Source organism: Etheostoma cragini, chromosome 4 (genome assembly GCF_013103735.1).
Source record: "Etheostoma cragini isolate CJK2018 chromosome 4, CSU_Ecrag_1.0, whole genome shotgun sequence".
Classification (NCBI taxonomy): domain Eukaryota; kingdom Metazoa; phylum Chordata; class Actinopteri; order Perciformes; family Percidae; genus Etheostoma; species Etheostoma cragini.
In genome coordinates, this window is record NC_048410.1 from 2,527,490 (window position 1) to 2,552,206 (window position 24,717).

The following is a 24,717-nucleotide window of genomic DNA, read 5'->3' on the forward strand; positions in this document are numbered from 1 at the left end:
TAATATGTGCGCATGCTCTACCAGGTGAGCTACCCAGGCACCCATGTTTATTACATTTAACCTGTCCTATCAGGAGTGGTTAGGCAACCACTGTTACTGAGTACATGAATGACAATCTGTCAGATATTTGTGGAAAAACCAACCAGATATTGAGATATTTTCCATGTGGACCAAAGTGGTCTACAGACAGACCTACATTGCCATACCTAGACCCATGCTGGCATGCATGGATAAAAACTCAGACTGGCCCCACTGTTGCCTGATTTAATGACTTATACCTGAAACATCTTGTTTAGTAAAATACAGTGGAAATAAATGTTGGTCAACACATAGGAATGAGTTTAACCAAGTGAAACCCCAGCTTACAGATTGTCAAATTCCATGTGATGTAAATTTGATTTATGAACTGGCAACAGCAACAAAATCTCACTGTAGATGTGGGGCCTCCTGCTGTGATGATGCTGTTTGAGTGCAGAACTGCTGCAGGCAGTAGTGATAAATAAGGCAACAGTATGCACAGTGATTGCCGCAGCATTCAAAATTAAAGCTTGACAGACCACTGTGACTGAAAAAATGTAGCAGAAACAAATTGTTGGAACCATGCAGTTAGATGGAGTCATTAAGGACATTAAGTCCTTGTTAGGAAGTCTTACCACCAGTGTTGCAGCAATCAGACAGATGCTGGGACAAAAGACTGTTACAAAATGAGTGATAAATTGCTGTTATGCAGTGTAAAATTATTTTAAATTGGCCCTGAAAAAAAGACCAAAATGCCACTAAAAACAAATTGATGTGGCAATAAGTTCAATTTTGAACAACAGTTAAGTACATAATTTGTGTGTACTTGCAGCCAGTTTAATTGTGTGTGCCGTTTTTAGTGACCCCTTGGCCAAGTAAACCCCCCATATAATGATGAATTTTGTAACTTTATTAAATCAATTTTACTATGTGAAATGTAGCTTGAAATTATCTGTCACAGCGCACAGATGTATTCAAAAAGACTACATAAACAATACAAAGTCTACTATGTGGATTAGATTATGGATTTGTTTGAAATGTGTATATTTGAGATATGCTGTGTAGTTGTAACTACATCTTTATTGAGATCTGTTAGGCAAAAGACGGCAAACTTTGTGAGAGGATTTTTGAGTTTTATGAGGATTATTTCCTGGAGGATACTTGGAATTCTTAGTGTCAAGTGATCCTCGGGCAGCAGAACTCAATGTAATGCAGCTCTGAAAACACTTAACTCAGCACAGTGAAATCAGTCTCTGGTGTTTACTGTGATGGATGATGTTGCTATGTGGACGTTATTTGTCACGCTGAAGGAGAACAGCCGCAGCAGAGTCCCTACACTGTTGGTGCAAAATGTACAAAAGGCCTCTTACATTACTGGCTTAGTCTTTGAGGTATATTTATCTAATTCACCTGCCTAAGCTTTGGCCTTGAGCAAAAAGCAGCATTTACTTATTTAAGTAAAGTACTTTTCCCATCTAAAACCATTTATTTTCCATGTACATCTCAGCCTTTTTAGATTCATATTAACAGTTTACTATCAGTTTGTTTTTATTATGTTTTATAACATGCTTTCAGATTGTATGTGTGTCTTTTTTCCCATTCTTGTGAACTAAATATGTCAGGACCCCCTGGTCAATTTACCCTCACCTATGGTCATTAAGGCAGAGTCATGACCAAAAGAACTAGATCGTGGGTACAAGTGGCCAAAGTGGGTTTTCTCAGGGGAGTGGCTAGCGTCTACTTTGGAGATAAGTTGAGAAGCTCAGTCCTCCGAGAGGAAGTCGGAGTAGAGGCGCTGATCTTTTGTGTCGAAATATGCCACCTGATGTGGTTTTGGGCATCTGGTAAGGATGCCCCCTTTGGTGCCTCCCTAGGGAGGTGCTCCAGGCACGTCCACCTGGGATGAGGCCTCGGGGAAGACCCAGAACTAGATGGAGAGTATATGTTATGGTTTAAAAATTTAACCTCACGGTTATAGTGCACTGACACACACTTGTGCACTGTCACAAGCTAAAATAGTTTCAAAAGTATAATAGTGTTGGCTTGTAAAAATGATTGATAACTGGCTGCTGAAACACCAGAACTTGAACCAGAGGTGTCTGATCTTGTCATCCAGGAAGATTTATTTACAACTCCAACATGACGTTAACTACGAAGTTGTATTTGACGTTACATGTATAGGTGGATGTTGTTCTGAAATATAAGCAAATCATAATGTACATTAATAAGCATCGGACTTACTATGAACACTATTAATTAAAATTAAATGTTTACATTAATTTCTCTGTAATAATTAACATGTAACATAATTGCTCAGTGATGCAAACTGAGAACAAGCCACATCTATTACAGCACCTGTATCCATAACGGAGCAAACAGTGTAATACACCTTTAATAGCTAAGCACGTGGCTCAATAGACTGGTCTGTATGCTAGCAATTGCACGTTGAAAGCAAACAAAACCTGAAAATCAACGCGTGGCTACCCAAGTAATATCCAACAATCTGCATATCTATCAACTATGCAATAAGACACACAGCAACAGCAATATTAGCAAAGCAATAATATATAGATCTCTCTAAATAAATAAATATGTCGTAACAAGGGCTAAATGTATGCACATCGTAGCAGAAGACTAATTGGAATATGAACGAACGTAGTTAACGTTTACACAGATAACGAGGCAGTAAAACCCAAGACAGTTTAGCGAGCTACAGAATAGTTTTAAATTACATTCTGGGCTATGTAGCTACATAACAAGTCTCAACATGGAAAATAAATAAGTCTGTTGTCCAGCTGCTTCATTCTGTCCCCTTCTCCAGTCTGAGCGTGAGTGCTTGACAGGAGATGACCCTCGTCATGGATTTGTCAATCATCTCAGTACTTATGAAATTAATGAGAGAAGGGTTGTGTTTTGCCCAAATTGTTGTTGTGGGTTCTGCTGCTTTCTCCACCTCCTGCCGGTTGGTAGTTACACATTAGCAGAGTCGGCTTCAATTTAACCCAGAGTCAAGTTTACCTTCATTCCTGAACGGTGTGTTTCCAGGTTAATTCCGTATTATCTTAAAACAAACTTGTGTGACCTTGTGTTGCTGTTGATATAATACCATGAAAAAATATCTCCACTAACTGAAACAGGTCATGTTCTGGCAGGGCTGAAACTGAAGGCCAATTTCACCCACAATGTGACTCTGTTATCTTATTGCTCAAAGTGTTAAAGTAGAAATTTCTGTTTTTAAAATCACCATCAATGCAACTACTGTCATAACTCCCGTGTCTTGTGTGAGTGATACAACATAGAGAATGGTGGAGACAACCTTTACAGTTAAGTAGTTGGTAGTAGTTAGTAAATAAAAGCACACGAGGAAGGCGAAATTTTGGGCCAAAACGTTGTGTGCCTTATTTGCACTATTAAAGTGTTTTTCCAGAGCATTGAGCTGTTGTGCAGACTTCACCTTCTTTTTCGACCATATTATTAAACCTGACAGAACAATTTTGTGTTATGTCATACAAAACACCTGGCCTGTGCGTGCAGCCAATGTTATGTCTGGGGGTTAAACTAGTCAGTTTTTTTTGGGGTGGGCATTTTTGGCCTTTATTTCTGACAGTACAGATGAAGACATGTGAGGGGAGAAAGAGGGGGAACGACATGCAGCAAAGGGCAGCGGGCCAGAGCGGAACCAGGGCCCGCTGCATCGAGGAGCAAATCTCCACACATGGCCCCCGCTCCACCAAACCGAGCCATCCAGGCACCCGGGAAAATCATTTTAGACCAAAGAAAACCTTCACAGATATTTAGAGAATTGGATATTTTGATGTGCTTTTCATTTAATGAGGAGGTGGGAAAAAAAAGTGTCACAAGACGCCTTTTTTTCTCGTTTTAGGCGTGGTTACCCCTTGTGTCTTCCCTCCTTGCTGTTTCCATAGTGACAAACTGTTTCTCCTCTCTTGCTATTTCAGTGTCATCCAGGCTCCGTTACCACTACCTGTAGACAAGGTAAGAACACAAAAGTGTATGTTGCCCCCTTAGACACACACGCACACACACAAAGTGGAGAAGTCAGCTGATAGAGGAATGCAGAGATTGCTGCCAGTTTACAGAAGTCTTTCATGTGGTCTTTCAAGTTTTTCTTCCCAATGTTCACTTGAGTGTTTTTTGTCTTTAGATGTCTTTAAAACTGTTTTAAAGTTTAAGTGAAATCAAATGGCACTATTGTGATATGCTGCATTTTACATAATCTTTCTGTAAATAACATGTATTGTATTGTAAATAACATGTATGTACAAATAACCCGTGTTCTGAAACCTGAGAAATGTATATTATTTTTGGTTTCATGATGGTGTTTTGCATTCATTTGATGGAGTAAGGCTTTGGTATTCGTCTACGTAGATGGATACCTTATTACTATGCAGCCAATCAAATCTAGCACAAAGCATTACATTATTGTTCTAGCATAGGCAGAACGACAGCCACACAGTCAGGCCTCAGCTTGCTACGCAACACAAGAGCTGCTGACTCTAAACAACAACAACAACAACACACATCTCCATCATATCCAATTTATTTGTCTAGTGACCAAACTAACATTCACTGGGGAAAAGTGCACTGTCCTGATGTCAGTTTGTAAGCTCAATAACTAATCTGCTGGTCAGCTGCATCACATTAAACAGCAAACATACAATTTTTTTTAAAGGAAAAAAATGATTGGAAACACGTTTGTTTGTTAATTTAATCATTAAATCCAATCAACATTTGTCTATATCAAGGTTAGATACGTCTGTAACATTAAAAATACAGTTAACGGATACTTTAACAGATTGTTTAAACTCCCAAATATCAACACTGGTATGACTGGTGCTACTTTAAAGAGAGTTGAGCCATACAGCTGATGGCTTTCAGTGTATAAAGAAGACTTCTAACCAAACTAGACTAAACCAAAGAATCACTCCTCCCATCTTTGTCATACCATCCTGTCTCACACCATACCAAGTCATTCCAATACATGGCACTCCTATGGTTTGGTATTTTAAATGACTCCTGCAATGTAAAGCCCTATCATGCTAGAACCAATGGATGTTGCATTATACTGCATTATTTGATATTGTACGATACAGTGTCAGGCTTATGGTTAAAGTCCACACTGTACCATGTTAGCTTTCTTTGCTGCCACGGCCTTGAACAACAAGGCCTTGGTTTAACCTGTCTGAGGAATGTAGCTTGGAGTTCATGGCTGGTGTGTGTGCATGTGTCTGTGTGTGTCAGTGAGGAACTGTGATTAGATTTGAACCACTTCTCTAACATAATTGTCTTACCTCACACACACACACACACACACACACACACACGCACACACAGTGGAAATGTACTAAATTTAGAAGGACAGACTGTGTTTTTGGAAAAACTACATTTCTACTACATATAAAGTATTGGCTTCATCCCGAATGGGGCATGATGCACCTGTTTTCACTGCAATCAGATTTTGCAATTTAAATTAGGTGAGTAATAGTTCACAATTTTTGGAAATAGAGTTAGATGTTCAGATCTCATCTGCTGTCTGTCTCTGTACAGGACTTGGTTAGGTTAGCACAAAGACCAGAAAGAGGGGGAACTGTCACAGATAAAATATAAAAATAAAGCACAATGCCTGTTACAGATGTCAACTAACCGCAAACAGTTGCTTTGTACATGAGGACCCGGCGTTGCGCCACTGCTCAATGACTACAGTAGGAACACAAGATATATTTGGCTTTATTTTTGGCCTTGCAGGGGATTCTGCTTGTACACTTATAGAGGAAACACTGCATCTAAATATAAAAAACTCAGTCAAAAACTACTGTTTAGTTATGATCAGAATATTTAAAGAGATTTGTAAGAGTCCATGTTTTTTTCTCTCTCTGTGTGTCTGTCTGTGTTAGGGTTTGTGTGTACAGCATATGCTTTTAATGTCTTAATTAACTCCAGACATTGTGTGTGTTTTCTAGGTTGCAGCCAACACTCCCAGTATGTATTCTCAGGAACTGTTCCAGCTCTCCCAGTATCTACAGGTAACACGCTGACACCTACTGGGCATTCTGTAGAACCACTCTGAAAATATAAGGCAGTAAATCTGAGGACCAACACATAAAAGTTGGCTCATGTTATATAACACGTCTTTAATGTAAGTTACCATGCAAGCTTACCTTCTGTGAACATTTTAGTGTGGACAGGAATAAAAAGATGACAGAAACTCGGCAGCCTTTCATTGAACTGATGTAATTTTATAGTTCAAAGCATATATATATATATATATATATATATATATATATACATTTTTCATCCATCTTAACTTATACCGATAAAAATATAAGAACCATTGACAGGTACATAGGAGAGGAGATTACACAATATTCCTTGTTAAGAAAAATGACAGGCAATAACGGGCAGTGCATCCACATGATACAAGCCTTTCGTGATTGCGCTCCCCCCACAACACCCGCCTCCTAGTAACAAAGGCGGAGTAGGTTTGAAAAATCATAATGGACTCTTAAGAATTATCTTCACTGGATTTTCTGCGCCTGAAAGTCGCTGGACGACACCAGTTTTCTAACATATAGCCACACTGAGAAATACAGATAGCTTTTTGGAGCTGATCGGCTTAATTAGCTTTGTAGCAGCTCATTTGGCAATGGCTTGAATGTAACAGATGTTCATTAAAATAAAAAAAATTACGCATTAAAGCTTTAAGAAGAAGAATTTAAAACAAAAATTACAACTACTTGTTCTCAATTTAAATTACCCTCCTTTCTTCCTCATGATTGTTTTTTATTTAATTTATTTTTCTTATTAGAGTCATTGCTTACCTTTCCTCTCTCCCTCTCTTTCTGTCTCTCTCTGCCAGGAGGCCTTACACAGAGAGCAGATGTTGGAGCAGAAGCTAGCCACTCTGCAGCGACTGTTAGCCAACACTCAGGAGGCCTCAGAGAGCAGCTGGCAGGTAGGACTTACCATTATCATACTTTTAGCCCAAATGTCACGATACATATTCAGAGTTTCAACTCCAGCTGTTTTCACTCTTTCTGGCAGTTTATCCTTTGGTCAGTTTATCTGTTTGGGAACGTAGTGGCCGTAACTACAACTGTGTACATGTACAGGCTCAGACGCTCTCTGTATTAAACACTGAATGTAAACAGCATATGACAGATTTCCAGCTCTCTGTAAACTGGTTTTGCTATTTCAGGGGCAGTTGCCTGTATTCTCGCACACAACTGGATATATCTTAGATGATCTGTATTGCATATCCCACAATTGCCTGTATATTGATACCATTGTCTACATTTACAGTCTTTTGTTATTTTATCCTGTCACAGCAGAACCACACTCTGGGAAAACATGATATTATTGTTGCGTGTCTCGGGCTTCCAGAGTTTTGTTTACTTGTGCATATGAAACTACAGAAGTACAGACACCAGAAAATATTCACATTTAAGAAGCTGGTCGTTTTCATAAATAAACAGATTGATTATCAAAATTGTTGCCGACTAATAACAAAGTTGACAACTAATTGATAGATTTGATTAATCGCTGCAGCTCTAGTACTCTGAATTCACACTTCACACGATCAAACCCCCATATGTACATCACACTGAAGTGTGCAAGAATTTATTGTATTGCTGTGTATACGTAACATGGAAATTAACTGTTCCGACTTGTAAATCAAAGTGGTTTGACATCTGGGAATGCATACTGTAATTTGCCTCTGCACGAAGTGTTTACCCATCATCCCATTTTATCTCATTTAAAACAAACATTTCTCATTTTAACAAAGATGTCCAACGTGGCTGTAAACTGAGTTTGTATCCTCACCAGGCTCTGATTGATGAAGACCGTCTGCTCTCCAGACTGGAGGTGATGGGCAGTCAGCTACAGGCCTACTCTAAGGTACTAATGCGGTTCTATCAGAGTATCTCATAAGAGAAACAACAAATTCTCTTGCAATAAATGGATCAGAAAGATCATCCTCTTAAATACAATTGTCTCTCTCTCTCTCTCTCTCTCTCTCTCTCTCTCTCTCTCTCTCTCTCTCTCTCTCTCTCTCTCTCTCTCTCTCTCTCTCTCTCTCTCTCTCTCTCTCTCTCTCTCTCTTTCTCTTTCTTCTCCGGCAGTCCCAGACGGAGGAAGGGATCCGTAAGGAGCTTTTGGCTCTTCAGGAGGACAAACACAACTACGAGACGACGGCGAAGGAGTCTCTGAGGAGAGTCCTGCAGGAGAAGATCGAAGTGGTCAGAAAGCTGTCAGAGGTGGAGGTAGGACACTTAAGACTGTCCATTTACACACACACACACACAAGTACGCACACACTACATGCACTCTCTGTCGTGATAATTTGTCATTTAGAAGAATGCAAGGGCCTCATTTTTTGTTTCTTTTCTACTGTCCTGCAGCGCTCACTCAGTAACACGGAGGATGAGTGCACCCACCTGAAGGAGATGTCAGAGAGGGGCCAGGAGGAACTGAGGGAGCTCGCCAACAAGTACAACGCCGCAGTCAACGAGATCAAAGAGCTCACTGACAAAATTAAGGTACCTGCACCAACACTGGTATATAGTTGTGTGATGGATGTTACTCTAAATTACATGGGGTTCAATTTTCCTGCAATAATATTAAATTTTGCACATTGTTTGGGGCAAAATATGTTTTTATAAACTTTTTTTAACTTTTAATTTTATCATTTTTCTGTCTCTGTTTATTCTTTCTCATATACCACTCTCCTTTTTCTACTTACTTGCTCTACACTCCTCCTTTCTCCTCCCTTATTCCACTTTCCTGTTTTTTTTGGTTTCTCTATTTCTTCTCTATCTCCTTCCTCTCCTTTTCACTCTCCTCCCCATCTCCTCCTCCAGGTGGCGGAGGGGCGGCAGGAGGAGTTGACCCAGCGTGGAGCGACAGAGAAGAGAGAGTTGGAGCTGCGGATTGAGGAGATGGAGGAGAAGGAGCAGGTTCTCCAGGCTCGCATCGAAGCTTTGCAGGCCGACAACGACTTCACTAACGAGAGGCTCGCCGCCCTGCAGGGTACACACAAACACAAACACACACACACACCTCAACACTCACACACCCCAACACACACACACACACACACATACACACACACACAACCTGTCCTAACTTTTAACAAGCTGACATTCTACAGCCTGCAAGCCAATCACTTTAACACAATAGTTAGCATAGGATGAGGATTGCCTTTGATAAAACACGCAGCAAACTGATCCTGCAGCACAGATGATATTTCTCTATTTATTTCAGATCTCTCTTTTTTTTTTAATCCACAAGTTTTTATCCACAATCGTTAGTTTTTTTGTTTGTTTAAGATTATTATTATTATGTCTGGATCAGAACACGTCTTTGACCCATCATGGGGGGTCAGCTGAGACTTCCTTTCAGTCAACTTGTTTCTGCTATTGTTGTTGTTGTTTACAGTTCGGTTAGAACAGCTACAAGAGAAAAGCATTAAAGAAAACAACAGCCTGGGTGAGTGCACATGTCTCTGGTCTGCTCTGGGACACTCGTTCTGTCCCCTGCTGTGTGTCTCTCTGGCTGCTAACGTCACTTCCTTTTTCCTCCTCTAATGATGCATGACAAGTTCCAGCATGATGTTCTCATAACTTGCTTGCTGCTCTCTTTGTTCATCTGTCTCTCTGTCTGTCACGGTTGAAGACTGACTCTTCTTATTCTTCTGTTTTGATCTTGTTAATGGTAACTCATTTTTGAATTACATTTACAAGCTTTTAGATGTGCGTACAATAAATAGTTTTGGAAGGGGTGTCAGTACAATAAAAATAAAAATCGGTACCTGGAGAAACATCTATTAAAATAAACATTATTTATTAAAATCTACCAATCCTGGCTTTTTTTTTCTGGCTGGTACCCATATTGATATTTGATAGTTCACAAATATAATAGTTTCTTGTTCAGAGACATTTGGATACCTGGCTCTACCGTGGAGCACGTGCATAAACTCAGAAAGATCCTTAGCCTTGCACGTATTTGGCCTCACATTGCAAACAATTTTTTTTTTTTGTACCCAACCTACTGGCACACAATGAGTGTTTAAAACACTTAAACAAATCAGTGTTTAAAGCAGTTGGATGAACTGTGTATGAGCAAAGTCTTTCAAAGTGTCACGTGACCTGCAATGTCAACTGTGGCCACCATGCCAAAGCCGCCAGGATCAACAGCAGCATGTACGTGTACTCAGATATGCAATCTTTGAATTACACCACTTGTTGTGTCTGTTTCAAAAGAGGCAGGTTGTCTCCGGGACACTGTGGCTCTCTGTGGAGCTTAAACGGGGCTTGTGCGAGTTTCTGGAAAATCTGGGTTGTTTCCATGGTTGCCAAACTGTCCACTGCTTTGTTTTTCTTCTTCTGGGGACAAAGAGCTTCTGGTCACTGATTGACTTCTTGGTGTTTGAATGGCAACACTGAACATGAATGCTGGAGGGGACTGTCTCACTGCTCACTTTGCCACAGTAGCCACTTTGTTAAGGGACCTGCCGTCATTTGGACTCTCGCTCTTGTCATGAACATTTGTTTGGCTGGCAACGTTTTGACAGCATCGTGTGTCTATCTGAATCTGATCTGGTCACACGGCAGATGTCGACATTGTCTCCCACGGACCAGTAGAGGATTCTGTCGAGGACAAACAGAGCCCGCAGACCCCTGAGAGCCAGGAGGAAGACGAGGATGAGGAGGATACAGACACCGATGACGGTGCATTTGGTGAAGATGTTGATGGTAGTCAGTTTATCATAATAATCAAGAGTTTAATTAATATATAGCACATGTTTTAAGCAGGTTTTGATTGACAGAATAAAAGTAAAAAGTTTGACATAATTGAGCACAATTCAAAATAAATCTAATCGAGAAACATTAAAACAGACAAAGGAATTAAAAGCTATTAAATTTAGAGATACAATGAAATATTAACATCAAACCTATGAAATGAGATTTTGCAAAAGACAAAACAATGACTGTGTTGATTCCAGATGTTAATAATATAGCTAGAGCCTTTCTTTGCTGAAGTGTTGATCCGTTTTTTTAGATCCTCGTTTTTTCAAAGCAAAGTTTATCAGAAACCTAACTTACCTTTGATCAGGAGGAATATTTTTCTTGCCTCACTTTGAAATTTCACACTCAAAATATCCCGTTTACAACAAACCCCCACGCCAATAAAGTTGGGACGTTGTGTAAAACTTTAATAAAAACCAAATACAATGATTTTCAAATCTTTTAAAACTCATATTCAATTGAATACTCTACAAAGACAAAATATTTAATGTTCAAATAACTTTCTTTTTTTGCAAATATCCACTCATTTTTAATTTGATGCCCGCAACATGTTCCAAAACATGTTTCTGGATATCGTAGATTTACGACTTTCACTTTGCAAGCTAGAGTTCTAACTTGCACTTGTAGATGTAGCGACTAACTGTGTTAATGGACAATGGTTTCCCAAAGTGTTCCTAAGCCCACGTGGTAACATCCTTTACATAATGATGTTGGTTCTAATGCAGTGTTGTCTAAAGGGATTAAATTAAACGCTTACGTGCAGAGATTTCTCCAGGTTCTCTGGATCTTTTCATGATCTTATGAACTGTAGATGATTAAATCCCTAAATTTCTTGCAATTGTACGTTGAGAAAAGTTGTTAAACTGTTGGACTATTTGCTCACGCAGTTGTTCAGAATGGTGAACCTCGCCCCACCCTTGCTTGTGAACAACTGAGGCATCAAATTTAAAATTAGTGAAGATTCGCAAAAAACAGTGAAGTTGATCAGTTTAATCATTGAATATATTGTCTTTGTAGTGTATTGAATAAAATATAGGTTGAAAAGGATTTAGTTAATCATTGTATTCTGTTTTTATTTATGTTTTATCCAATATCCCAACTGTATTGGAAGTGAGTTTTGTAGTTTAACGTGCATTTGGCAACCAATAGGAAATGACCGTTCAGGATCAATGCTTAAATGACTTTCATAGAGTCATGTTACTTTTCTTTACAATAGTTGTTTTGCTGAAATGATTCCATTTTCTAGGCATGTTGTGGTGGAGAGAAGGCAAGGCAGCTTTATTTGTTATTTGCATATTTCACCAACCGGGCAATTCAAAGTGCTTTACACAAAAACAATTAAAATATAAGACTAAAAGTGGCATATGCTTATCTAGATTTTCACACAGTTTCAGCAATGCAACTTCAGTATAAGAAATTAGTTAAATTTACAGTTATTTAAAGAAAGGCAACATCAAAAAAGGTCTTCATCCTTGATTTAGAAAAACTGCAAGTTGCAGCGGACCTACAAGTCTGACTCTGGGGACAGAAAGCAGACCTATCCCTGATGACCTGAGAGGTCCGGGGGGTCATAGTGTAGTAGCAGATCAGAACCTAAACAGTAGTGATTTATAAACCAGCAACAGTGTTTTGAAATCAATTCTTTGAGGCACTGGAAGCCGGTGTAAGGACTTCAGAACTGGAGTGATGTGATCCAGTTTCCAGTTGTTAGTGAGGACTGGAGCAGCAGCGTTCTGAATCAGCTGCAGCTCTCTGCTTTTTAACAAGAGGTCGAGCCTTTGGTTGACCTAAAACTCCTGCTCATTTTATGCACAGACAATGTCACAATGTCAGGCGACCGCACTTGGGTAAATCTGTGGTATTGTTGAGTGCATTTCTTCTTTTTTTTTGTTCTTTGTTTGAGTCACATCTTGAGTTTCCATTCTGATCCTGACTCTGAAGCTGGGAGGTTGTGCTCTGATTCAGAAACTGCTTCAGATTTACAATAATGAGATGATTGGATTGTTTTCATACAAGTTTTAGTTGATTTATTGAGCCCATGGGCCCACCACCTGTGGGAGGAACCAATGGGGTCGGGTGCCTTGCCGTAAGGGTGGCAGCAAAGGTCAGGGGCTTCGACAGACCAGACCTGGGCGGCAGAGGCTGGCTCTGGGGACGTGGAATCCTGGGAGCCTCCCTAGGGAGGTGTTCCAGGCACGTCCAGCTGGGAGGAGGCCTCGGGGAAGACCCAGGACTAGCTGGAGAGATTATATCTCCAACCTGGCCTGGGAACGCCTCGGTATCCCCCTGTCGGAGCTGGTTGATGTGGCTCGGGAAAGGAAAGTTTGGGGTCCCCTGCTGGAGCTGCTGCCCCAGCAACCCCATACCGGATAAACGGCTGAAGATGGATTGATGGATGGATGTTGAACGAAAAAGTTGTTGACAAACCGAGATTGACGCCTTGGCTGTCTGTTTGCTTGTCCACATCCTGTCTCCTGGTCCAGAAACACTGTATTATATCGTAATTCAACTGAAAATATCTGCCTTGTATGGCTTTGACCTCTGCTCTGCCCATGTTAACGGAGCATCTATCTGTCCGTGTAGGTATAGCTCTCTCTCATTAGTTCTGTCATGCTTTCTACCTGCTTGTATCTGTCTGTCTTTTCACTGTCATGATTTCTGTCTTTGGTTCCTTCTTTCTCGTCCTCTCTAATACAGGGTTGGGTGTTAAGATGAACAGTATGCTCATTAAGAAAGATGTTTTTTCATTCTGCTTATCAATTCCAGAAAGTAAAAAAACAAACATGCGCTATACACGGCTATGAATGCATTAAAATATGTGTGTTTGGTCACAATATGGCAGACCAATGAGTGCTGGCGACTCGGGAAACAATGAAATATTACTGGGAAATAATTTCATGAAGGAAGGAAGTCCATTTAACACGATGAAGCATTTTCTGTATTATTGGGTCATAATGCCTCTAAATCAGCTAATAGGATTAGAGAGAAACAAGTGAACGATCAATGCATGCTTGGTAAGAGTAGACTATTTTTTTAAATGTTTAAGCAGAGATAATAAAATTACAATTGGTAGCCTCAATCTGCTTCAAATATGGAAAGGATGTGTTTGCCTCCAACATATATTGTTTACATTTTAAATAAGATTTGATGAGAAATGGAATTGATGAGCAGAATCAATAAAATCTGGAATAAATACCCAACTCCACTCTTGATAGTCATCTTAGTAATGTCAGTGCTCTGTGTTTCTGTCAGACAACTGTCATGTTAACAGCGGAGGAGACTCAACTAGAATCCAACAGTTGATTGAGTGTCCGCGTGAGTACAAACATCTATTCCTGCTGTATGCTGACACACACACACACACACACACACACACACACACACACATTGCTGTCAGGAAAAGGCCAACAAAATAAAAACTCATGGTAATTAAAACTTTAAAATGTAACTTTTCATTACCTGAGATATTAAGTCAGAATTTTAAACAAATACATAATGATTTTTTTTTGCCTTATTTCATCATTTAACTTACTATAATTATTTTTTATTGTTAAAAACATCTATATATTTTATTTTCCTGGTCTAAATGTGCTTCTATATGTACTTATTTGACGCTTCTTCTCCAGTGGCACCTTCTTTAATAGAGCATGTTGTGGATCAGTTGCTGGTAAACTGCAGATTAAACCTGATATGCTCTTGGTTAAAGAGCGTATATGACTCAGTCTGTACATATTGGCAGATACTTAACAGACAGATTAACCTGTTGAAGATAACATCTGGGCAGAAAGATCTGGGGTCTCATTTTTCACGCACATTATTTCACTCCATACCATACACATTATAAAGATTAAATCCAGCAGTGTCATTTACGCATGTACTGAGTAATAATTGTTCCATAAACACCCCCAACTCAAATCTTAAATAAAAATGTTAATGTTCATGTTTCTTAATGTTTAATTGGCGCTGTCTCACCGTCACTTTGTCCGCTAAGGAGCACGGCCTGACTGCATGAAATACAGGATAGCATCAAATACCCATCAATACTTAACTGCAGAACACATCCATCCATCCAGTATCCTAAATAACTAATTATGTCTTTAATTCTGAGCATATAACATCAAATTCACAAGGTGCTTTGCATTGACTATTTTTGGCTAAAAATGGGTGTGTACAGTGTGGGATAAGAGTCTGATTCACGTACGCACACTTGTGGGTAATCTGTGATTTATAAAGGGAACACTTCTTACAGAAATTTAAAAAATCTGAATATTTTTGGGGGCGTACGGACACTTTTAGTAAGGATCACAACCACAGTGTTATAAATAAGACCCGTTATGTTTTGTAAAAACATTTCCAGCTGGTTTTCCTTTCCTTTTAAAAGTGAAGTTGGTAACATTTTGACAGTATACAATGTAAAAAAAAATTAAAAAGTCTGGAGGTGAGGGATAACAAGCTTCTTTTGATTTAAGTTGAAAAAATAGTATATGCATTGAAAAGGAGAGCAGCATCTCTCTCCAGAAATGATGTCCCTATAAGTCAGAATAATTACCAGTTTGGATTGGAAACTATCTAAAAGTTATTGCAGTTTGTGGTTCATTGTGAGTAACCAGGAGAAACATTGCTGGATACGTCGCAGGAAAAATACTTTTTATTTAATTTTTTTTTTGTGTTGTGATTTGAGTGAGTTTGTAAAATATGTCCTCACAGTGCTGCTCATAAATTTAGGAACCCATGCTAAATTTTGGCATTACAATTTTGGCATTAAAATAGCCCCACATCATCACATACCCTTCACCACACCTAGAGGTTGGCATGGGGTACTTTCCATAAAATAATCTCTCAATGCAAATCAAACAGCTATTATTCATGCATGCTATCCTGGATTTATTGAATAACTGGCCTCTAAAACTAACACTCTGCCTGCCTCTCTGGGCATTTAATTTAGGGGTGTATACTTATGCCCCCTGGATTTTAAGGAAAAACATGTATTTATGTACGATACATTGTTCATTCACAAAGAAAATTGGTTCTTAATGGTTGGATTTTGGTAATTTTTAGTTAAAGCATTAAGATCATTTTCTAAAGGAGGATTTCTTTTTTTTTCATTCATCTTTTTAGTCAACTTTAGCATCATAAACTTATGAGCAGCACTGTAACATTACATTTCTTTTTGTTAATATTGTGTCCCTCTGCTTAGGAGTGTTCAAAACAAATTGATTTACGTTCGTACCGCCTTTCAAGCTCTACAGATCCAAAATGTATTCATAGAATTCCAAAAATCTGATTCCTACTTTTTAAAAAAATGTTCATGCCGTATATACCATCACATGGGAAAAGTAACTACATTTACATACTGTAAATTGTTTTTATTTTTTTAATTAAGATTTGTTTTGGAATCAAATCTTGAGTCTGAAAATCAATATCGAATTGTGACATTTTCTGAATTGTGCACGTCTACCACCGCCGGGTGAACGGTCTGGCCAGAGCTTACTGAACTTCTTGTCTGGTAGTAAGAGAGTAAGAGGCTTTCCTGGTGCTTTGGTAGCTTCAGTGGTATGTTTTGGTTCTTATGGTATCAGCAGCTGATTGGTTGGTTCTCTGCTCCTCGCAGACTTGTTCTCTTTCTTCACATTCTTCTTTAGCAGATCTTCACATCTTTTTGTCTGCATCTTTCCTTTTGTAGCTTTTCACTGGATCAGTTTACTAACCTCCTTATTTCTCTCTTCTTGTCTTTCTGTTCTCTTTTGGTTCTTTATTATGCTTTGGTTGCCTCGCTTGGAGAGAATTTGTTCAGCAGCTTTTCTCATAAACAATTATAATACCTGAAAGCAGTTCAGGTATTTTTGTCTGTGGAAACCTTCCTTGACTGCCTACGTTTCAGATACCAGCCAAACATCAGCTGTCATTGAACGGTTTTCTTTTTGTTGGCTGCAGTGGCGTATGTCACTGGCAGCTGATGCCAGACATCATTACTGTCAGACCCACTTGCTGCCATTGTGGCTGGTTGCAGTATATATTGTAGAAGTCTTACATCTGCCTCCATTGGTGTTATACATTTTCAAAGTGGATATTATTATAGGTATATCCACTGACCGAGGTGTGTTTTGTGCTTTCTAATGACTCTATCACTACGGTGACACAGTTCACTGACACTGAAAACAGTGAAACAAAGCAGAATTCTCCGGTTTGCAACTAGAACACATAACTTGTACGCAGAGCATGTGGCTTTAGATGGAGCAGGAGGATGAGTCAATCAAATTCAGTTGAGGTTTGTGGTTTTCGAAGTTTATTGTAGTAGCAGCTGACAACAGCAGATGAAAAGTCATCTAGTCTAAATTTGGTTGAAAAATAATTACATCTGTGGCTTTTTTCCAGTGATATTTCCATGTTTTTTTTTCAACATGTTGCAGGTTTTTCTTATTTTTGCATACATCATAGTGTTATATCACAGGGGCAGACAAGTGAGATGCCACCGAGGTGATGATGGCTTGTTAATATCCGTCTACATTTTACATGTTTTATACAATAATCTGATTCCCCTGTACAGAGGAATTTCACAGCTGTCAGGTCCAAGGTTATAACCTAACTGTACCACAAACTCATTTATTCTGTGTACAGTGGTAACCACAGCAAATTTAATTTTTCATGCAATACCTGCAACAAGTCCTTTTTTAACCTGAAAATCAAGTTCAACACAAAACTATCCAACTTTTGATTTGAAATGACTTAAACAATGAGCACAACCTCACTTTTTTGAGCAAGCTAAAGTGAAACTTAACTTAAGTTCTGTGAGATCCAACTCTTAACATCTGTACTAACGAGCCAATAATCCAGATGATAATTCACCCTGAGTCAGTGTAAATGGCTCCATGATTGCTGCTTGTTATATTTACCATGTTTTAAGTTGGCGTATTGGACATTTTTAGAGTTCGGTTCAAATTCTATGGTTGTTTTTTAAAACTAATTTAAGCCGGTTTTATTCACCGATTGTCCTGGTTTTCTTTTTTTTCTACCTGCAGCGGTCAAACAGCTGAAGGAGACTGTAAGTTCTTCAATCCACAAACTGGCCAACTTTGATGGTAAGAGCTCAACTAAGCTTCAGGTATAACACTTATCAATCATATCTTTTTGTTGTCAGAGTTCTGGAGCATTTCAGTCTGTGAACTAACACTGGAAATCAGAGAGAAGGGCCAGTAGCTCACCTGGTTTAGCATGCCCATGTACTCAGGCTCAGTCCTTACTGCAGCGGCCCGGGTTCAAGTCCAACCGCTGCAAGTCATTCCTTCTCTCTCTGCAAGTCATTCCTTCTCTCTCTGCCCTTTCCTGTCTTCAGTTGTCGTGTAGAATAAAGGCCAAAAATGCCCAAAGATATTTTTGAATTTAGAAAATCAGTTTCTACGTTAACAGTGAAATGGTGACTTTGTGAAGATAGAATATAAGTGTTTGTTTGTTTGTTTGTTTGTTTGTTTGTTTGTTTGTAGAAGTTATGGACGCTCACCTACAGAACAACCAGACGGCAGAAGACGACATCCTGGCCAGCCCTGATCGACTCAAAGGTAGAGGAGACACACAAACTGGTTTTATGCAGTGCATGACACAAGGGGTTAACGGGACTCCCCGACGGTGATTCCCACGATGCAGGTGTACTGTGCTGTCAAACAAATTAAAATTTGCATCAGCTGTGTGCTTGGCCATCAAGTGGTATTTTAGACTGGTTGTGGTGTGATGATAGCTCAGTTCACAATGACAACACAACAACAGAAACTCTGTAATGGTATTAATGGAATACAGTTTTATGTTCTTTGTTGTAAAATAACAATCAGAAAATTACCTACCTGTATAATTGGTGTCTATTTTATTAAATGCTAATAAATAATCTGCACATGTTGGGGTTTATTATAGGGCCGGCCTATTAATCAATTTTGAAATGTTTTAGTGGTCAATGAACAAGGAACAGTTAAATATTGACTGACTCTGTGTATTCACAAAGGGTAAAAGTGCTGACAGGGAAACATCCTACCATTGCGACCTCTGACCCCTGTCTTTGCTGTTGTGAGAGAGCTGAATGTTTGTCGTCCACACACAATGCTCATGCTCACCAGCAGCCATTTGTGGACGCTATGACACGCAATTCATTTTCTCTGGATGTACACAAAACTTTTTATTATTATTTTATTTAACCTAATTTCCACTATGCAATTTCCAAGCTATCAACCTTAACCGTAACCACCACAACTACACGGCTAACCCCTCCAGCTGTCAAACACAGGGACAGCGAATGGTACTAGAGCTGCTCTGAACTGCTGCTTTTGTTGTTTCTGTTTCACCTCCTGAACCCTGCTGTGTTTCATTAACTGTAATCCAGGTACTACACTACAAGTGTGTGCATGTGTGGACACACACACACATTCTTGCAGGAACCTGTTTATAAAATGTTCTATGCCCTTCTGTTTTGGTATTTTCTTTTTTTAGTTTTTCTTTATACATTTTGTTCGGAGGTTTTATATTCCTTTTGATCCCCCATTCTGTCCCCTCCTGGCTAACTGTGTGTGTCTGTGTGTGTCTGTGTGTGTGTGTGTGTGTGTGTGTGTGTCCGTGTATGTGTGTCCGTGTCCGTTCACACAGGGAATCCGATGGATGCCAAAGAGTCCGACATGTCAGACACTCTGAGTCCCAGCAAAGACCGCAGCAGTGACGACACATCAGGTCAGTAAAACACACACTGAGTAACAAGAATTATATTAATGTTGAAGTATGTAAGTCTCATTTATGTGATCACTTCCTCAATCAGGCCTTTCATCAGTTTTAGTTTTAGGGTTTTTCTGCTGTCTAACTTTCCTTTCAAAAGTCTGTTCTCTGCATCTGTTACACATAGAGCATCTAATGAACTTGTCATGGAATAAGATATGAGTAATGTACAGAAAATTACATATTTGACTTCTTTTTTTTTTTTTTTGATAATTCAGAATTTATATCTATATTCCATCTTTGTAGAACCAGAAGACATTAAAAACACTGTTATGGATCTTTGTTAAAAAAAGAAATGTGTGTATAAACACAAGTTATTTCTGCTTGTATACCTTTTGTCAATTTAAAGCACTTTGTAAACTTTTTCAAGTCCTTTTTAAATTTAACCTTCATTAGAATGGATGAGAAATAAATATTTGTTTGTTTCAGACGGCAACATGGACGACCAGGAGCTGAATGAACCACAGAACAGAGTAGCTCTGCTCAAAGGTAACCATGGCAGCTAATCTCTGCTTTGTAGTTCTGCTCTGTTTAACTGTAAGAAGTTATGAGTCAATAATACAGTAAACTGGCCATTAGAGGGAGCTGTCCGTTAAGGGGCTTCATTCTTTGTTTGATTTTCACTTTATTGATTTTTAGTGTATGACATGGCCATTACATGTGTCAAGAGATTTTTCATTAAAGAACATTTTTAAAAGGTGTTTGTGTGTGTGTCTGTCTGTGTGTCTCTGTGTGTGTGTGTGTTTGTGTTTGTGTAGCGGAGTTGCATCGGGCCGGTCTAGAACCAGAAGACACGGAGCAGGTTATCCACCACCTCCACAGAGAGCTTCTTGACGCCCAGGACTTAGCCAACACTGGCAAGCAGAGATGTCTGGAGCTACAAGGTAACTAACCGAATAATATAATCCCGCTAGGTTTCACACACAGATATTATTGGAGTTGGACTACATCCTACATCCTGTGTCTGTATCTGTAGCTCTGCTGGAGGAGGAGAGGAGGAGTAACTCTCGGCAGACTGAAGAGTCAACCAAACAGATCCAGTACCTGCAGAGTAAGGAAACACACACACACACACACACACACACACACACACACCATGTCTGTGTCTGTGAGGTCATGATCTACTTTGCTCCCACCTCACTTTACTTTGTTTGTGTGTATGTTTAGCTCAGCTTGGAAAGCTGCAGGCCGATATGGAGGCACTGAGGGAGCAGAGGGAGAGCACCATCTGCACCACCAGAGAGGAGCTCTACTGCGCCCAGGAGGAGGTTCGACTCCTATATTACCCTCTGACTCCTCCCCAGGAACCCCAGGACGAGTAGCTGTGCTTAAGAGCACAGCTAATAGGGAACCTATAAAAAACTAAACTAAAACTGACTCCCTTTTTACTCTCTTCCCTCTCCTCCCAACTCCCTTCTAACATCCTGTGACTCCTCACAATGCCCCTTTGATTCCTTCCAGCGCTTTCTTACGTCCTCTGACTCCTCGTGATTCTCTTTTATTCCCTTCTGTCTCCTAATAACTCTTCCTGACTCCCAGCATATTCTTCCCAGCTCCTTGTTAAGGCCCATTCATGCTAGAAAAACTGACCCCGCGATTCGCTGCAGGGTAGTGCTGCAGTGGGAGTGTCACTTTAATGGCCCATTTGTGTAAAATCCTGTTGTGTTCTTTAACCCCCCAATGTAGCACAAGTAGGCTTTATATTTCACAATTATTGTTTTCCCTCGGATCGTTTATAGATCTTGACATTTCCGACCACACTTGAAGGCAGCTTTATGTCACGGAGAAAGAGAGAATGAAAAGAGATGGAGCAACCGCCGTTATGCAAACTCCTGGCCCGTTTAGTACTTTTGTTTTAGTTTGCTGGTTACATGATTGGCCGCTGCAGTGTGACATCGAAGTTGCATTTCTCCAAAAGTTGAATCCATCTCAGCTTTTTGTGTTTTTTCCGTCTCCCCCTACGACCCCCACCACAGCAGCCTCAACATACTACCCCCATTTAAAATCAATACAAAGAGCTGTTTGCGCCGCACTGTCCGAGGAACGCTGCAGTCATGTAAACACGCCTATTACTTTTATAACTCATCTGGCTCCCTCTGACTCTCCCATCATTTCTTTAACTCATTTAACTCTACCTGACTCCCTTTAACTCCCTTGTCTCTCCTCCTGAAACCTATGACTCCTCCCAACCGTCCTTTGATTCCCATTACCTTTTGTTATTCTAATTCATCCTTTCTGCCTTCTGACTGACCTTATAAGTCTCTTTTACTTCTGTTTGTCTCCAACGGACTCCCCTCTAACTTCCTCTGACTTCTTCCTGCAGACTTCATCTTGTGTGAACAGACTTTCTGTGTGTCAGTTTACAATAGATAGATAAATAGATAGATAGATAGATTTTTACCGATTTTAGAATTTATGACATTACTGACAGACTTGTGGATTGTGTTTGTGCGGTCAGATTGTCGTCCTCCGGCACGCCATGGAGGCAGCCACGGCGGAGCGGGAGCGTGAGATCGCCTCCCTGCAGGCCGAACTGGGCAACGTGCGATCTGACCTGGAGCACTGGAGGGACATGGCGGCCAAGTACGAGGGGGAGATCAGTCGGCTACAGGAGGCCTTCACACAGCAGCAACACCAGCAGAGCTCCGCCAGCCAGCTGCAAGGTGAGCAGAGAGTCCACATGCCAAAGATACTCTATTCGTCTTCGGGTTTTTCAATAAACGCGCAGATATTAATTGCAACTTTACTCCTTCTTTTTCAGCGGAGTGTGTTACGTTGCAGCAGCGGTGTGTTTGTTTGCAGCAGGACTGTGATGAACTGAGGGGTGAACGTAAAGCTCTTATGGACAAACTGCACCGCCTGGAGACTGAGCTGAGCAGGTAGACACCAGCACACACATTTTAAATGCTTTATTTGAATGAGAGATATCAAACCATCGTGGCATCACACAGGAATGTTTGTACAAAATCACTTCTCTTGGTAACACCACATGAAACGTGAAATAGATTGTCCCCTAAAATATATCTTTCTGGTCAGGAGGTTAGGAGCATTTTCTGAAGCCCCAAACATCCAAGACAACATTGTTTCTCCCACAACCAAACATTATCAAATGCAGTATTTCTTTTACTGATTGATCACACTCAAAAAGTTCAACTTTAGGCAAGGTGTGCCTTTTCTTAAATACATTTAAAAAATCCAAACACACCACAAAACTTTCACAACCATAATTTCAAATTAAATACTCGTAAACTAAACTTTGGCGGACATAATGAAAAATATTTCAGGGAATGCTGTGAAAATGAAATTAACATATTGCAAATAAAAACTCTATATTAATATCTTGTAACTGAATATAAAGTCTAGTATCGACCCGGGACACATAGGGAAGCTTGACACGTGTCAAGCTGTGTGAGGGTGGGCGTTACAACTGGACCTATAATTCCCTGTGACAGCCGAATTAATGAATTCTGGCTCTGGACAGCTGACAGGAAGTCCACAGGTCCTGACAGGTTGAAAGTTTGGATTCAGCGTTAAAAGAGGGACTGAGGGCAAGAAGGACTGGAGGAACTGTGGGGTCCAGCTGATTTAGACAAAACTGGACGAAGAGGGTACGACACATGACTGACGGCTGACTGAACCAGACCAAACAGTCAGCAGGTTAACCGACTGGAGCTCTGTCTATTCTCCATGGGTAGAAAACACCTGCACGGCATGTTCTCATCAAAGCCAAGCGCTCAGCAGGATTTTATGTGAGCTTCAGCTGTGTTTAGTTTCAAATAAACTGAAAGTGCCATCGGCAGCACTACTCATGAATATCTGAAATGCACCACTCGGTTGAAACTGAAGATGTCAGCTGCAGCTCACTGTCCCGTCCCTGTTGAGATGCAAAACCTACAACCACCTACCTGCAACATTTGGCTGTGGCCCAGGAGGGAGAGTGGTTGAGATTGGCCTTTAACCACAAGGTTGACGGTTCGATCCCCGGCATCCCACTTTCCACATGTTAAAGTGGCCGGGAGCTCATTACTAAACCCCAAGTTGTTCCCCAGGAACTTTAAAACGGCCTATTGCCCCTAATGCTCACAACTAGATTTTTTTGTGTGTAATTATTTCCTAAATGTCTTTTAGTGATCATTTGGAGATTAAGTCAAATTCAACAATGTCCGTGTAGAGTTTAGTGAAAAATTCACCTTTTAGCATCTCAAACAAAATATGTTTTCCCAACTGTTCCCCAACACAAGCATGTTGCAGTGTTGCCTCATTCAGGCACATGCACTGAATGCAAATGGTGCTAACCAAAATAATATTAAGATATTTGTAATTCCCTCTAAGCACAGGCAGACACAAGTGGTTATCTTTCTACTGGTTTATTTAAGTCCTCGCTCCAAATCTACCGTGAAAACTAATAAGACAACATTGACAAAAATATAGAAATGATGTTAGCTTAACATAAACAATACCCTGCACAGCAATACCATTTACCAAAGTAAAATACAAATGAACAAAACAAATACCTCGTTGGCTGCATGCTACGAAGAAAGGGAAGTCTTTAAAGCTTCAGAGGTATACTTAAAACCGTTCACATCAAGGTCTTCTTTAGCCAGAATGAAATCTTCACCGTAACACACACATGTCCATATTATCCGCTGCCCGCTGGTGTTAACAGTAGAACTCACGCGAGAGCAGCCCAACGAGACTTAATTACTTCAAAATAAAAGCGTAAATAACAACTCTTACTTAAATAGAAAAAAGGGAAGAATAAGAATTACAAAATGTAATTCTAACAGTTACAATATTCCACAACTTATTGTTATGAATAAAAATAAATACCTGCTGCCCTAATGTCAGAAGAGGTGGTTAAATCTTTTATGAAATGTAACATTTACAAAGTAGCAGAGGTTGTTTAACGCACAGCAAAGGCCTCATATTCAATGAGTTAGGCAACGGGTTATTCCTAAACAGGGATTGATGATTGATTTTATCATCGTACATTTGCTCTCCTGGTAACAAATCAGAGCAGCACGATGCAGTGTTGGGGACGAAATAACTAGAAACTAACTAACTAATAACTAACTTTTAGAAGTTGGGATGAGTAGGGCTCAATCACTCCCAATTAGGTGATTTG

The 24,717-nt window shown here is 39.9% G+C and overlaps 1 protein-coding gene across 8 annotated transcripts in view; it reads left to right on the forward strand.

Annotated features, from left to right (window-relative positions):
* slmapa (sarcolemma associated protein a) overlaps positions 1–22,485 on the forward strand; it is a 44,524-nt gene extending 22,039 nt beyond the window's left edge. For 3 of the 8 annotated variants that reach the window (XM_034870171.1, XM_034870172.1, XM_034870179.1), the window contains 19 exons: positions 3,978–4,014; positions 6,000–6,062; positions 6,896–6,991; positions 7,864–7,935; positions 8,160–8,300; positions 8,439–8,576; positions 8,898–9,066; positions 9,475–9,525; positions 10,650–10,790; positions 14,097–14,159; positions 17,864–17,923; positions 18,326–18,400; positions 19,470–19,550; positions 20,022–20,081; positions 20,351–20,476; positions 20,569–20,643; positions 20,760–20,860; positions 22,051–22,255; positions 22,354–22,485. In XM_034870171.1, coding sequence (XP_034726062.1) covers positions 3,978–4,014; positions 6,000–6,062; positions 6,896–6,991; positions 7,864–7,935; positions 8,160–8,300; positions 8,439–8,576; positions 8,898–9,066; positions 9,475–9,525; positions 10,650–10,790; positions 14,097–14,159; positions 17,864–17,923; positions 18,326–18,400; positions 19,470–19,550; positions 20,022–20,081; positions 20,351–20,476; positions 20,569–20,643; positions 20,760–20,860; positions 22,051–22,255; positions 22,354–22,475 — 1,876 coding nt within the window. In that variant the 3' untranslated portion in view covers positions 22,476–22,485. The remainder of the gene's footprint in view (positions 1–3,977; positions 4,015–5,999; positions 6,063–6,895; positions 6,992–7,863; positions 7,936–8,159; positions 8,301–8,438; positions 8,577–8,897; positions 9,067–9,474; positions 9,526–10,649; positions 10,791–14,096; positions 14,160–17,863; positions 17,924–18,325; positions 18,401–19,469; positions 19,551–20,021; positions 20,082–20,350; positions 20,477–20,568; positions 20,644–20,759; positions 20,861–22,050; positions 22,256–22,353) is intronic. The other 5 variants (XM_034870173.1, XM_034870175.1, XM_034870176.1 and 2 more) reach the window with 5 other exon arrangements.
* Positions 22,486–24,717: the final 2,232 nt, after the last annotated feature.